Source organism: Octopus bimaculoides, chromosome 9 (genome assembly GCF_001194135.2).
Source record: "Octopus bimaculoides isolate UCB-OBI-ISO-001 chromosome 9, ASM119413v2, whole genome shotgun sequence".
NCBI lineage: Eukaryota > Metazoa > Mollusca > Cephalopoda > Octopoda > Octopodidae > Octopus > Octopus bimaculoides.
The window spans coordinates 35,541,389-35,556,186 of record NC_068989.1 but is presented as its reverse complement, the minus strand read 5'-3'; the positions used below and the strand labels follow the sequence as shown (position 1 = coordinate 35,556,186).

Sequence of the window (14,798 nt, the reverse complement as noted above, 5' to 3'; positions counted from 1 at the left end):
ATATATATATATATATATATATATATATATATATATATATATATATATATATATATATATACACACACACACACATACGTATGTATCAGTGGCATGCAATGACTTTTGAGGGGTAGCTGAAAAGTTTATAGGATAACCAAAATACTTTCATGGAATGTAACCAAATGAGGTTTATATTTCAACATAGTCCCCACTTACACTCCACACCATTTATTCCATTGGTATTGCAGTGATTGGATCTTATTGGTGCAGATACTTTCATCCTGTTGGTCAAAAAAGTCATCACCTGCAGATATGACATCATCATGACTGCAATATAGGTTCCCAGCCAAGTGTTTTTCATGTTGGGGAATAGATGATAGTCAGATGAGGCTAAATTAGGAGAATAAGAAGGGTGATCAACCAATTCAAAGCTACAGTCATGCACAGCAGCCATTGAAACCAAGGACGTGTACTGGAGCATTGTCCAGTTTTTCTGGGCAATTGTTAACTGTCTCAGCAAGTTGGCATAGTACACTCCATTAATGATGTGGCCCTTTTGAAAATAATCAATTAGCACAAAGCATTTTGAAACCAAATAACTGATGCCAACACCTTTCCTGCAGATGAAAGGACCTTGGTTTTCTTTTGAGCAGGTGAGGAGGGATGTTTCCATTGCAAGATTGTCTCTTTATTTTTGACATAAAGTGATGAACCTCACACCTCATCATAGGTTAGCATTCAAGGAGACTAATTGGATCTGCTTTAAACAATGTCAGATTTTCCCATCATGTGATCAGCCTGGTGCACTTTTGATTAGGTGTCAGAAAACATGGCACCCATCAAGCATAAACCGTCGTCATGCCAAGTTGTGCAGATTATTCTCAACTCTCTCACGGGTTATGCTAATAACATTGGCTATTTGATTTATAGTCAATCACCTGTTATTCATCAGTTGTAGGACGTCCAGACATTGGGTCATCTTCAAGACTCCCTTCCTCTCCTAAATTTAGCTGCCCACTTTTGCATTGTTGATAAAGTGGGAACGTTATCCTGTAATGTAGCAACTATGTCAGTGTGAATGTCCTTGTGGGCTAATGCCTTTTCTTGAAGGTACATGATAATACCATGATGCCACATTTTATCTATTTTTGAGAGAAGTTACTTTTAAAATCTTCTTTAAACAGTCAGATGTCAGTTTGCCTGAAAGGAAACAATGCAGTTATCAATATGTAGATTGGAAATAAATGCACGTAAGATTTCTGGCGTCCCTCCTTCATAGCCATCCTATGAACTTTTCAGCTCACCCTCATACTTATTGGCTGAGCTGATTCAATTTTTAAATTGTTTAATTAAGAGAACCAAATTAATTTTACAACATGGTCATGGGGGTTGCTGTTTTAATGCGTTTAAAGTTTAAAAAAGATGTACAAAAAATTATTTACACACCTCATTTATAAATTAATTCACTTCTTCGATCTTTCAGGGTGAATGTATTTATTACATTCTCTTAAAAATTTTCTGTTTTAATCAGTTGTTGGAGTAAATCTTTTTCAATTGACATAAGAGCCAACCCTGAAAGTCTTTTCTCTCCTGTTGTATTTCTTTGGTAAACTTTGATTCTCTTCAATGCAGAAAAGGACCACTCTACAGAGGCAGTTGTAGATGGAATTGTCAAAATATGGTTGCAAAGATTGAAGAGTTCTGGCATAACTTCAATCAGATCACTGATGTAAACGTAATGCATTAAATTACTCACACTTTGCTTTTAAAATCTTGCATAGAATACATAACATTTAGTTCTCTCTGTAATCATATTATATCAAAATAACTATCATAAGTGGTTTTCAAAGAATTTAAAACATCCACTGGAAATTTTTTGTAATATTCTTCAATTTTGCTGAAATTGAAAAGTTCTACGAATTCATTTTTAGTTGGTCAACCATTGTGTCAATAATTTGTTATAGAGCATTCTACAATATTGTTGGAGATCAATAGATGTTTTCCTAAATCTCTTAATTTTAATTGTTGCATCAATTCCATATTTCCCCCTAATATATCATAAAATATTGAAAAATCATTGAGTTTATTTTTGAGTATTTTTATCTATTTGTTCTTTGCAATACACTATGTCAGGGCTTTTAGTCTGAAGGATGTTAAATAAGACATCAGTGAAAGAAAATGTGTCACTAAATACTTCTAATAAAAATAAGCAATTGGGAGCTTTTAAATTATCTAAGAATCCAACAGTAGAATATATACTTCAGGATTCTCAATGATGTCTTCAAAAAGGCTGATTATGAAATTACAAATTTCTTTTATAGTAAGAACAAGATATAAGGAATAGTTCCATCTAGTTCCTGTAACTTTGGGAAATCTTTCTTAACTATGTTATCTAACACATTAGCTCTTTTAGGTGATTTTGTAATAAATATACCCAGTTCACTTACTGTAGAAAAAATATCTTGCAATCTTGTGCATGCTTGTGAAAGAACTAAATTTAGGTCATGAGCACAACAATGAACAAAGATCACACATTCATATTTCTCTCTTACCTTTGACTGTAACCCACTTAATTGTCCTGCCATTGTAGCGACACCATCATAGGTTTGTGTAATTAATTTGTTTCCACATTTCCACGTTTCAATAGATTTTAAAATATGTTCAGATAAAGTATTTGCTGAACAATCTGCACTAAAATCATTAAAACTGATAAATCGTTCTTTAATAACAATTTTTTTGTAAAATAATGTAAAACAGTTGACAGTTGTGAATATTTTGATACATCGGACGTTTCACTTACAAAAATAGCTGCAAATTTAACCTGCTTCAATTCATTTTCTATTTCATCCAATATAACTTTTTGAACTGCATCAATTAAGTCATTTTGAATTCTGCTTGACAAACTTGAGAAAACAAAAGCTAACTTTTAAGCCAGTTCCTATAGAGGGTTAATTGGACCTGTGGCCCAAAACTAAAGAGAGCTAAATAGCATGACTATAATACGCCCATAATGACTATATACCCCGGTGGTGTTTGGTCAGAGGTTAAGGACAGAGAATTAATTCTGTAATGCAATCATTCTATTGTTCCAGTCCCAAGTTGAATTCCAACTGTTGGCCAATTTGTCCCAAAGTTCTTATCTCAACATAAAATTATCTTCTTGATCTCTGACATCATCTGACAAATGCCAACCAAGGTGGCATGAATCAGCCAAGCTTTACCTGCTAGAAATAACAACTCAAATGCTTTTAAATCAGATCCCAATGCTGGATGTTCAAGAACCAAATGAAGGGAAGATTTTCAATCCCAGGAACATCCTGATTCCAAAAGGGTATAACATGTCTACATAGAGCAAATATAGACTGAGATACAGAGATGGCAGGTGGACAGACAGAATTTCACATTTATTAATATAGATTAAATATAAGAATTCTTTATAATTTCCGCAGTTATTGGATTCTTTAGATTCAAAATGAACCTGAAATGATAATTCCTGGCGACCGAAAAAAATAACTGCATCAATCACCGCAGAATGGATCTATTTCATCTAACTTCATTTTGTTGTTGTATGCTCTGTTTTACATATGCATCCAATTGCAAGTCTCTCTGAACATTCTCAAATGTTTTAAGATCTATCAAAGATTTTATGTCTTTGGGAATGTTCATGTTTTAGCATGGCCATATGTAGATTATTTAAATCATCCTAACTTTTATATCTCCAAACAGTTTTTTTCTAAACTAAATAACAAGCTTAGCAACCAGAATAATTTATTTAGCATAGCACTTTCATTTCACCATTTTTTCCTTTCATATTGATTAATCTGAAATTATTAAATACATTTCTTGTTAGAACTTCACACATTTCAGTTAGCTGGACTAATATTTTGTAAATTCAAAGGATTTTATAAAAGAGGTGTGTGTGTGTGTGTGTGTGTGTGTGTGTGTGTGTGTGTGTGTTTGCAAGCATGCGCACGCGCGTGCGCGTTCTGTTGGCGAAAATTAGGTCCTAGTACTCTGAATGAGAGAACTGATCTGCCAGATAAAGAATTTTGAAAGGGCTGTATTAGTGCCTTTGACTGAGATCAAATGGTGAAATCCATTGAACGATGTGGTTAGTCTTTAGCAGCACCAATTACAAAACAACTGACAAAGCATAGAAAGATGTATTAACAGATAGAAAAAGGAGACCAAAGACAAGAACTTTCATGCATTTTTAACATTGCATGACTTCAAAGCTATTTTTAATGGAATGAGAAGTAAGATCAAGTGGAGCTGTTTTTAATAATCCAGGTAATGCTATATTTGTATTGCATCTGACCATCTTCTTCTAAGTAGAAACAAATTAACTACTTAGTTTCATTTTCAATGATTTTGATAACTTCTTGGACATAGTTACAGATAAATTACCATCTTAAATTTAGTTTTGAGTTGTATAAAAGATAAATGGCCATGCAATGCATGGCTGGAGTGCACATCACTGGTATGTATGAGTATGTGTGCATGTGTGTGTATGCGCCTCTGTCCCCACTACTACACTCCTCACTGCATGACAGCCAGGTTGGTTTGTTTATGTCCTTATAACTTAGCAATTTAGCAAAAAAGATTGGTAAAATAAGTATCAAACAAAAAAAAAGTAAGTACCGGGGTTGATTTGTTCAACTAAATCTATCAAGGTGGTGCTCCAGCATGGTTGCAGTCCAATGATTGAAAGAAGTCAAAGATTGAAGATAAAAATAGATAAAATATAGACAACCACTAGTTCCCCCAGATTCTGGTTTGCATTTCTTTCTTAGATAGTCTCCAGAAAATCTTGGTCTCAGTCTTTAGTCACTTTTCTGTCAAGTTAAATGCAAGAAATGTTTAGAGTATTTTCCAAAGCACTGTAGAGAACCACTGAGAGAATTATGAAATTATAAGTCTTCTACTGACATTGTATACCCCTGGATGTTGTGCCTTCTCCCTGGACTACTGACAATTCTAAAGTTATGAGATTAAAGCCACCTAAAAAGCACTCATGCCAGTGTCACATAAAAGTACTGGTGTCAGTAGCACGTAAAAAGCACCAAGCACACTCTGTATAGTGGTTGGTGTTATGAAGGGCATCCAGCCATAGAAAACATGCCAAAACAGACAATTGGAACCTGGACAGATCTCCAGCTGGCCAGTTCCTGTCAAACCATCCAAACCATACCAACGTAGAAAACAAATGTTAAACAACGATGATGATGATGATGATGATGATGATGATGATGATGATGATGATGATACTTGTCAAAATACCTAGCAGAAAATAGTTACAACTTCACCCAAAAAGTATTGGGCTTAGCACAAGTGTCAGAAACTACGAGTACATCTATTTATTTATTTGTTTTCATTTTATTTAATTTCAATATCAATGCTTACATGGAAAAAAAGTTGTTACTAGAGGAAAGGCAAAATATATATATATATACATATATATATATAAACTCACGGTGACATTAGTTCCAAAGCATGATCTTGGATAAGAATAAATGCTCCAGAAACAATAGCATCAAAATAACTTGGAATCAGGTAACGAGGCATCATTTTCAATTGGGCAAAGACCCTTCCAAACCATTCACCAAGCTGAAACAAAAGAACAAACAAACAAGAAAAAAAACAATAAAATAAAATAAAGCAAATGAAATGAAAACCCATTCAAAATAAAAAAAAAATACAAGTTATTTTAAATATATCTATTTATTATGAGAATGATAAATGACATACCAATTTAGTGCCATCATGTACTTCCAGCCGTTTCACAATGTAATCACAGAACCAGTCCCCTTCTCTGAGGTTGTCACATAGAGGATGTCCAAGGTCATTGTTAGTACGAACCTTGTCAAGAAGTTCTGCAATACCTATTGAAAATGTAATGTAATCAGTCAGCATTCTTCAAAAAAGACACATTGTTTTCCTTTTTATATATAGTTACTGGGACACAGAAATTGTGATGAAAGAAATCATCACCATCAGCATTATCATCATCATCATTTATTGTCCTTGTTACATGCTAGCAAGGACAGGACAATTTACTAGGATCTGACTGTCCAAGCACTGCATCATGCTCCGCTGTCTTCTTTGGCATGGTTTCTACAGCTAGATGCTCTTCCTAACACCAACCACTTTAAAATGTATACTGGATGCTTTTTTCACAACACCAGTACTAGTGAGGTCACTGAGCAGCTTGAGAGACAACATATTCCAATAGAGGCAGTTTCTCAAGATTAAAGCCATCTCTGTTGTGATGGAGAGGGATAGAAGTATGAGAAAAGGGGCCACAGCAGAACAGGCTATTTACATTTATTTTAGAAGAAAGGGTAGTGTTGATCAAGGTGGAGTGGGGGGGTTCAGAGAAGAGTGGGGTGGGGAAGCAATAACAGCAACAGTAATGTGTACGTGTGGACCCTCAAGGTACAAGTTGAGCAGAAGTGAATGGAGGTAGAAGAACCAGGAGTGTAGATGGATGGAGGATGCAACAGTGTATGAGAGTGTGAGAGATGGGGAATGAGTTGAGGTACTGAATATAATGAATGAAGAACAGGTGTCCAGAGATGATAAGTAGGGGAGGTAGGAAAGAGTAGGTGATAATGGTAGGGACTGAGCAGGTTTTAGGGGTGGATATAGTGAATGGCAGGTAAGAAGTTTGTGTGGGGGTGGGGGTGGGAGGAATCAGTGATGAAGGGGTTTATGAGTAACAGAATACTAATGATGACACTGTAGACAAATAAAAGCACATTCCCTCTGCCTAAAGATGGAAGAAATGGTAATAATGTTAAATTGCTGGCCTAAAGGTTAGCCCTGCAACTAGTTTTGTCATCATTATTTAATATTTGTTTTCCATGCTGGTATGAGTTAGACAGTTTGACAAGGAGCTGGCTAGGCGGCAGACTGCACCAGACTTCATTGTCTGTTTTAGCATGGTTTTTAGGCTGGATACCCTTCCTAATGCCAACCACCTCATACAGTCACATTTAATAGAAGCATTTTATCTGGGTACCTCACTCATTAATCCATTAACATTCAGATTACTCTGTTAAATATAATGCCTATTTACTCACATTATTTTGAATTAATTGTGCATTATCTCATAGCTTTAAGATTTCAATGCTGTGACTGTTTATTTTAGAATGACATTGCAGGGTAGGTGCGAGAGGTCAGATCTGGCTGGTTTGAGCATAATAACAAGTAGAATATTTAAGCCAAATAGGATGAGTTTAAATACTAAAGGGTTAATGGCAGGTCGCTGATAAGAATGATGCTAGATAGCAAAACCTGAATTCTTATACTTCCTGCCAAGATATATGAATTGGTGAAACCTCCTGATGTGTTGTTGGAATTTAATGGTCAAGTGGGTTTGTTATGGAACAACTAGCTAAAACGCCTTTGAGTTAAACCAATTGTAGATATTTTGTGATGTATTAAGGCAGTACACATATGGAAATAGATTCTATATTCTGGGAATGAAGTAATACATTGTTCTTTCTCATAGTGTCTTCTTGGTAAAGATATTGTGGTGGTTTGCCATTGCTTTCCCCAATTGGATGGCCCATTGGCCCACAAGAAACTCATTCAACAGGTCTTATTTTTAGTCCTTTTGGGTGTCCAGGTACTCTCTTCATAAGAGTAACAAGCTACTCAAGTGGAGGAAACTGATTTCGTCACCAACCACTTTACCATGGAACAGGTAATATTGGTTTATATGATATCAGTAGTAGGTCTCATCAGCCTGTGATAAGATCTCTGACCTGACTTAGACTGTTCACTATATTTAGTGTTTTAAACATTAAATTATAAATAGCAAGTAACATTCACTGAAAACATGACTAGAGTCTAGGATGAGTGTGACTGTAAAGTTTTCGTGGCAACAGCTTATCTGAGGTGTTGTCTGTGAAACTTTGAAGTCACAGTCACCATATTTAGTAAAATGTGCACTATGTGGAGAGGACAGAAATTTCAGAATAGACAGAAATAGATTTGAAGTTATTTAGCAGCATGCTTTTAATGGAAACCTTTAGTATAATGATGAAGCCTTTAGTAAGAGTAGGAAAATAATCACTTTTAAGTCTATTCCTTCCTGGATGTTGTTTTCTTTTTAAAATCTACTGTTTGTGTATGTATATATACATGATGGGCTTTTTCAATTTCCATTCTAGCAAATTCACTCATATAGATTTGATAAGCCTGGGTCTATAGTTGAAGACACATTCCCAGTATGTCATGCAGTGGGGCTGAACAAAAAATTATATGGATGGAAAGCAAGCTTCTTAATCACATAGCCACATCTGTACCTGTGCACACCTACACCTATAAAAAAGGAATGCAAAACTATTTAACAGAAAGATAAATTACTGTTTTTTGTCCTCCATTGGCATCTATTTTTTCAATATGACCTTGATGTGGAGAAGTGATAAATTTTCCTCTACATAAGACTCCTTGACTAAGTGGGTTTTGTAGAGAAAGGGATAGCTTTACACCATGTTGTGAGAGGTTAAAGTATAATAGACAGGTGCAGGTGCCTTGCTGTAGAGGAGATATATGGCTGTCCTGCATTATATAAGAGTAGGTGGGAGTAACTGGTGGCAAGGTATCAGAGTATACTGTCAAGGAAGGTAGGTATAAGAGAAAATATGGATAGAGGGTTGAGAAGAGTAGATGGGTAAATGCATAATATTATGAGAGGAGAATGACAGACTATTAGAGATGAGGTAGAGGTGAATGTAGTGAATGATGAACAAGAGTGGAGGTGTATTTGATGGTAAATATCATTTTGGGGATAAAAGTGAAAGAAATAGGAATGGTTCAGGAATGAGTTGATAAGGAGTAGTACAAGAAGAGTGGAGAGCAGCAGTATAATAAGCCTGCAGACAGATCAGAAAACAGGGAGATAATATGTGGGCTGAGAGAATGAGGGAGAGAGGGAGATATACAGTGACAAAGATAGAAGTCAGTGGTATGCAGGGGTGCCTATGGTGAATGGGGGATAAAGTTGGTGAGGGCAGATATGCTAGAGTGATAAAAATGATAGTGGATATGAGAGTGTTGAAAATGAGGTATAGCAGTACTAAGATGTAGCTCAGAAAAGGAGAGAAACTGGAGGCACAGAAAGCAGTAATCATTGGAAAATGAAATGGGAAGGGATGATATTGAAAATGTGGGATGGATTTTAAAAGGAAATGGTTCCAGTACAGGGGGGAGGTAATTAGTAGCACAAAGGGGGCTGATAATGTCTATTTATGTTATCTAAAACAATTTACATGTAGTATAGACAACATATAGAGTGAAGGTACATGGCTCAGTGGTTAGAGCATTGGCATCACAATCATGAGGTAGTGAGTTTGATTCCCAGACTGGGCTCTGTGCTGTGTTCTTGAGCAAAACACTTTAATTCATGTTGCTCCAGTTCACTCAGCTGTAGAAATAAGTTGCAACGTCACTGGTGTCAAGCTGAATCATCCTTTGCTTTTCCCTTGGATAACTTCAGTGGCACAGAGAGGGGAGGCTGGTATGCATGAGCAATTTCTGGTCTTCATTAAACAACCTTGTCTGGACTTGAGTCTTGGAGGAGAACTTTCTAGATGCAATCCCATGGTCATTCATGACCAAAGGGGGTCTTTACCCAGAGTGAAACTGTATTATTTTGACAATTATATCCTTCAAAGTTTTAGTGATATACTCCTCACCCCACTAAATCAAATCCTCTTTGTTTTGATTTCTAATAATCATGTGAAAAAAGAAAACATTTGAAAATGCCAATTACCTTGAAGACCACAGTAATTTAAATGACCATACTTTGGTATTTCATAGGAACTTATACCAAGTCCATCATTTTCCTCTTCCTGGGCCACACGATACATAACACGGTTAAGATTATCATAGTTCAAGTGTTCAATAATCTCTCGGAAGCTACTGGGTTCTTTATTAAACAGTGAACGTCCACTGTAAGACCTCATTAAATAGCCAAATTCATTGAGATAACTTCTTACTTTGAGAATACAATCTTTCGCTTGTGGTGGAAGAGACATTCTATAAGAACATAAAGCAAAGTTAGCATTAGTTAAAGATTGCAGCAGAAACATAAGAATTAACAGGAATGACCAAAAGATTAAAGGCTAGAAAATATATGCCAACTATCTTGAATATAGTGAATTATAAACAATACATACATACACACACACACACACACACACACATAGATATATATATATATAGAAAGAAAGAGAGAGATATAGAATATTATTATTATAGACCATATACGAATAATAACATTGACAGAAATATAGAAGACATGTTTAGTTTACAGTATAACTGAATAATAGACTTAGGAAGCATTTCTATAATTTATAATAAAGTACTTATAATACCATATATCTAATATTGCCTGTTATAGTATATACTGCACAGTGTACAATGTACCATACTGTATAACTGGTTATACCTTTTATAGTGTATAGTGTACGCTACTGTACATCTAATATTGCTTTCAAATTTTGGCACAAGGCCAGCAATTTTGGGGTAGGAAGTAAATTGATTATCTCGACACCAATGCTCAACTAGTACCTATTTTATTGATCCTGAAAGAATGAAAAACAAAGTCAACTTCAGCAGAATTTGAACTCTGAATGTAAAGACTGACAAAATGTCATTAAGCATCTTGCTTGGCATACTAATGATTCTGCCTTCCTGTATATCTAATATTACTCATCACAGTGTACAGTACACTATAAATGACATTGTACCGTGTAAGGTTATCATCTATAAATGAACAGCCTACCAACACAACATAAAACATTTTTTAAACCATATAGGCAGCAACTTATAACCAGAGATAACCCACAACATATCAACAGTAGCATGATCAGATAAGTATGTTGCAAATACTGATAAATGTAATTCTAACTTACTTAATTGCAATAACACTGCTGGGTGGGAAGTTTTTGAAGTTAATTTCAACGCAGTTTTTATCGGATTTTGTAACTTTGATCATTTCACTGAAATTGATTTTAATATGTTCCACCAGGTTAAGTCGATAATCAGGTAAACCGTTGATATATTCGTGATCCATATGATACTCACAGCCTTCTCGGTGAACCAGTTTCATTTCAAAAATGACTTCATCCACAACACCTGTTGATGAAAAAATATCAAACCAGAATTGTGTATTAGCAAAGGAATATTTGATACAATTAGAGTTAGTTTAATTAGATATCAATGACTTTGGTTATATCCCTCACATATCAGAAGTTAAATTATCTGTTATAAGGGAAAAAATGGTTCTATCTTGTAATGATTGACTGGGTGAGGTCTAATCAAAATTTAATAAAATTATCATCATCATAATTGCTTTATATCCATATTTTTTATGTAGGCATGGTTTGGATGGTTCAACTGGAACCAATGAGCCAAGCACTAATGTCAGTTTTGGCATGGTTTCCATGGTTGGATGCTCTTCCTAATGCCAATCACTTTACAGAGTATACAGGTTGCTTTTTTTATGGCATAGGCACTAGTGAGGTCACCAAGTAATTTGCAAGACAAAATTGCTCAGCTGAGTACTGAGGGAAGTAAAAGTATGATAGAGTGATAGGAACAGGTGTCTTGCTGAAAAGGAGACACAAGGCTTCTCCAGTTATATATATAACAGGTCGCGGTCTCAAAGAGATGAAAATATTTTGGCAAATTAAATTTAAATGTTGAAGTGAATCTAACGGTTTTTTGTGTATTTCTTAAATGGCTTATAAACACCTTCCACGCTGCAATTGTTTTCATTCCAGCACACAATCTCATGAGATAAGCAAAACTGAAAGGAGTTTTAAATAAAAATTTAGGTTTTAAACTAAAGGTAAGAATGCAACTATACTTCAGAATCCCATTAAAGTGAATCATGGTTAAACAAAAGATTTTGGTCCTTTGGGAATTAAAGCTTTCTTATATTTACAGAAGCACATTAATTAGTTTGCTTCCCAACCACATGGTTTTGGGTTCAGTCTCACTATGTGATATATTGGGCAACTGCTATAGCCCTGAGCTGACTAAAGTTTTGTGAATGGGTTTGGTAGATGGAAACTGAAAGAAGCCCATCGTGTGTGTGTGTGTGTGTGTGTGTGAATGAGTGTGTCTCTTTGTCTTGACATTACATGAAAGCTGTAAATGAATGTCACTGTCATGCAAACAGTGTCATTCATTTCCAATATGCTATGAAATCCTGTCTGGTCATGGGGAAATATTATCTCGCTTGGAAACAGGTGAGGGTTGGCAACAGGAAAGGCATCCAGCTGCAGGAAATCTGCCTCAATAAACTTAGCCCAACTCATGAAAGCATGAAAAACTTTGACATTAAAGTGGTGGTGGTGATGGTGGTGGTGGTGGTGGTGGTGATGGTGATGGTGGTGGTGGTGATGATGATGATGATGATGATGGCAACTACATTTTGATCCATTTTAATTCTGATCCTCAGTAGGTACCTTATTCCAGGCTGTGTACATAGAAGTAAACTTCATTTTCTAAAGTACTGGTGCTAACATACCACACCCAAAATGAAAACACTTTATGATTGTTCTAAATTAACCCTTTTAACATTTAAACCAGACATATCCAGCCCAAATATTCAACTTCATTTCATGTTCAAACCAAACAAATCTGGCCTATCTCAACCACCCTACAATGTAACTGTTATTCTAAAAATAACTAATCACATCATTGAAATATTCAAGCTATGAGTTAACACATAATTAATTCAAACCAATGTGAGTAAATAAGTATTACATTTGACAGAGTAATCTGAATGCAGAAGAATTAAACCTATAAAAATAGAGTGTAGGCTCAGTGGTTACAGTGTTGAGCTCACAGTCATGAGGTAGTGAGTTCAATTCTTGGACCAGGCTCTGTGTTATGTTCTTCAGCAAGACCCTTTATTTAATTGCTCCAGTTCACTCAGCTGTAGAAATGAGTTGTGACATCACTGGTGTCAAGCTCTATTGGCCTTTGCCCTTCCCTTGGATAACGTTAGTGGTGTGGAGAGGGGAGGCTGGTATGCATGGGCAACTGATAGTCTTCTATAAACAGCCTTGCCCAGACCTGTGCCTCAGAGGCAAACTTTCTAGGTGCATCCCATGGTCATTCATGATCAAAAGGGGTCTTGCCCTTTTTACAGGTAAATATATATATAAAAAACAGCACATATTTCATTTGTAAAGAAGATGTTTATCAAATTGTGCTGCCCCTTGTCCCTTCCTTTATTGCTACTTATCACCTTCTCTTTCCTGAACCACTTCTATTTCTTTCACCCTCCTCCCCTGCACTGATATTTATTTTCAACCACACCTCTATCCTTGTTCATTGCTCACTACATTCTCCTCTAACCCCATGTGACCATCAGTCACTCTCATCCCCGTCTCTAATAAACTTATTCACCCACCTTTCCCAATCCTCTGTATTTTCTCTTATACTCACCTCTTGAGAATTTAACGGAGCAATTTATATGGACTAACTTTACATTAAGGAGTGGAATGTACAATTACCTGCAATTCAGACCACCTCCTGGTCCCAACAGACAAAATGGAAAGGGCATTGCGCCAAAGGATGGCAAAGGAGATGCACTGGAGCAGTCATTCTAACTGACAGGGCTCACACTTGCAGACACCCATCTCCATCCCGACAGCATTTAGCAGGGATGTGGTCCAGGGGCTGAGAACACTGGAAGTCTCTACTGCCACAGGCCTGATCATAAACCTGTCAGAGAGTGACTGATACTTTGATGGTTTGCTTTTCTCAGCCTGATGAGCAGCAGAGCCTGGGCTGGTAGCTGAACATACCAAATTGCTACTAAAGAACATGATACAACATGTAGCATCCTAGATAAAGGGCCTACTGCCACAGAACAGGAAAACTGTTATACACAGTGGCCTTTTACCATACCCTTGGTCAAGCCCCAATGGCTCGAGCTGGGTAGGGAAGCCTGCAGTGTCTAGGCCATGCTTGTATCTTGAGACATTACAGCATGTAGCATCCCAGATGAGGGGGTTAGCCCCACAGAATGGGAAAATCTTACTGTTGTCTGGGTCTAGCCCTGATGTCTTGCTAGTTGCCTGGTGACCTCACTAGTGCCAGTGTCATGAAAAGAAAAATAAACCAGTACATTCTGTAAAGTGGTTGGCATTAGGAAGGGCATCCAACTGTAGAAACCATGTCAAAGCAGACGTTGGAGCTTGAAGTAGTTTTCTGGCTCTCTGGATCCTATCAACCTGTCCAATCCATGTTAGACTGGAAGATGGATGTTAATTATGACAATGATGATGATGATGATGATGATGATGATGATGATGATGATGATGATGATTATGATCCTATTAACAACAACTCATCTCAAATTATAAACATTCAAAATATTGATAACAAATATCAGCAAGAGGGTTTTTGTCTTTTTGAAATCTTACCTGGCAAATGAATGGTGTGAATATGAGTGCCTCTATTACTTGGATCGCTTGGAAAACTGAATGAAGTGCGAGCAATCAGGACAACAGACTCGTGATTTGATGGGTTATGCCTTGTGACACACACCACATCTTCATTAATTTGGTCAACATATGTCTAAATAATAAAAATATTAAATATAAGCAGAGATATTTACATATAACATGAATCCAGCTATAATTATTATTATTATTATTATTATTATTATTAGTCAAAACGAAGAGCGCGATTTTAGATGTTTTATTTTTTGAACAACATTTCGACAGAACGTCTGTCTTTCTCAAGTTCAAACCAAAAGGTGATTGAAAAATAAAACATCTAAA

At 36.1% G+C, this 14,798-nt stretch overlaps 1 protein-coding gene across 8 annotated transcripts in view; it reads right to left on the bottom strand.

The window, feature by feature from the left end:
• Positions 1-14,798, bottom strand: part of LOC106878848 (glycogen debranching enzyme) — a 154,032-nt gene that overhangs the window by 20,890 nt on the left and 118,344 nt on the right. For all 8 annotated transcript variants that reach the window (XM_052970625.1, XM_052970632.1, XM_052970627.1 and 5 more), the window contains 5 exons: positions 14,439-14,592; positions 10,908-11,130; positions 9,764-10,029; positions 5,731-5,864; positions 5,456-5,589 (listed from right to left, as the gene is read on the bottom strand). In XM_052970625.1, coding sequence (XP_052826585.1) covers positions 5,456-5,589; positions 5,731-5,864; positions 9,764-10,029; positions 10,908-11,130; positions 14,439-14,592 — 911 coding nt within the window. The remainder of the gene's footprint in view (positions 1-5,455; positions 5,590-5,730; positions 5,865-9,763; positions 10,030-10,907; positions 11,131-14,438; positions 14,593-14,798) is intronic.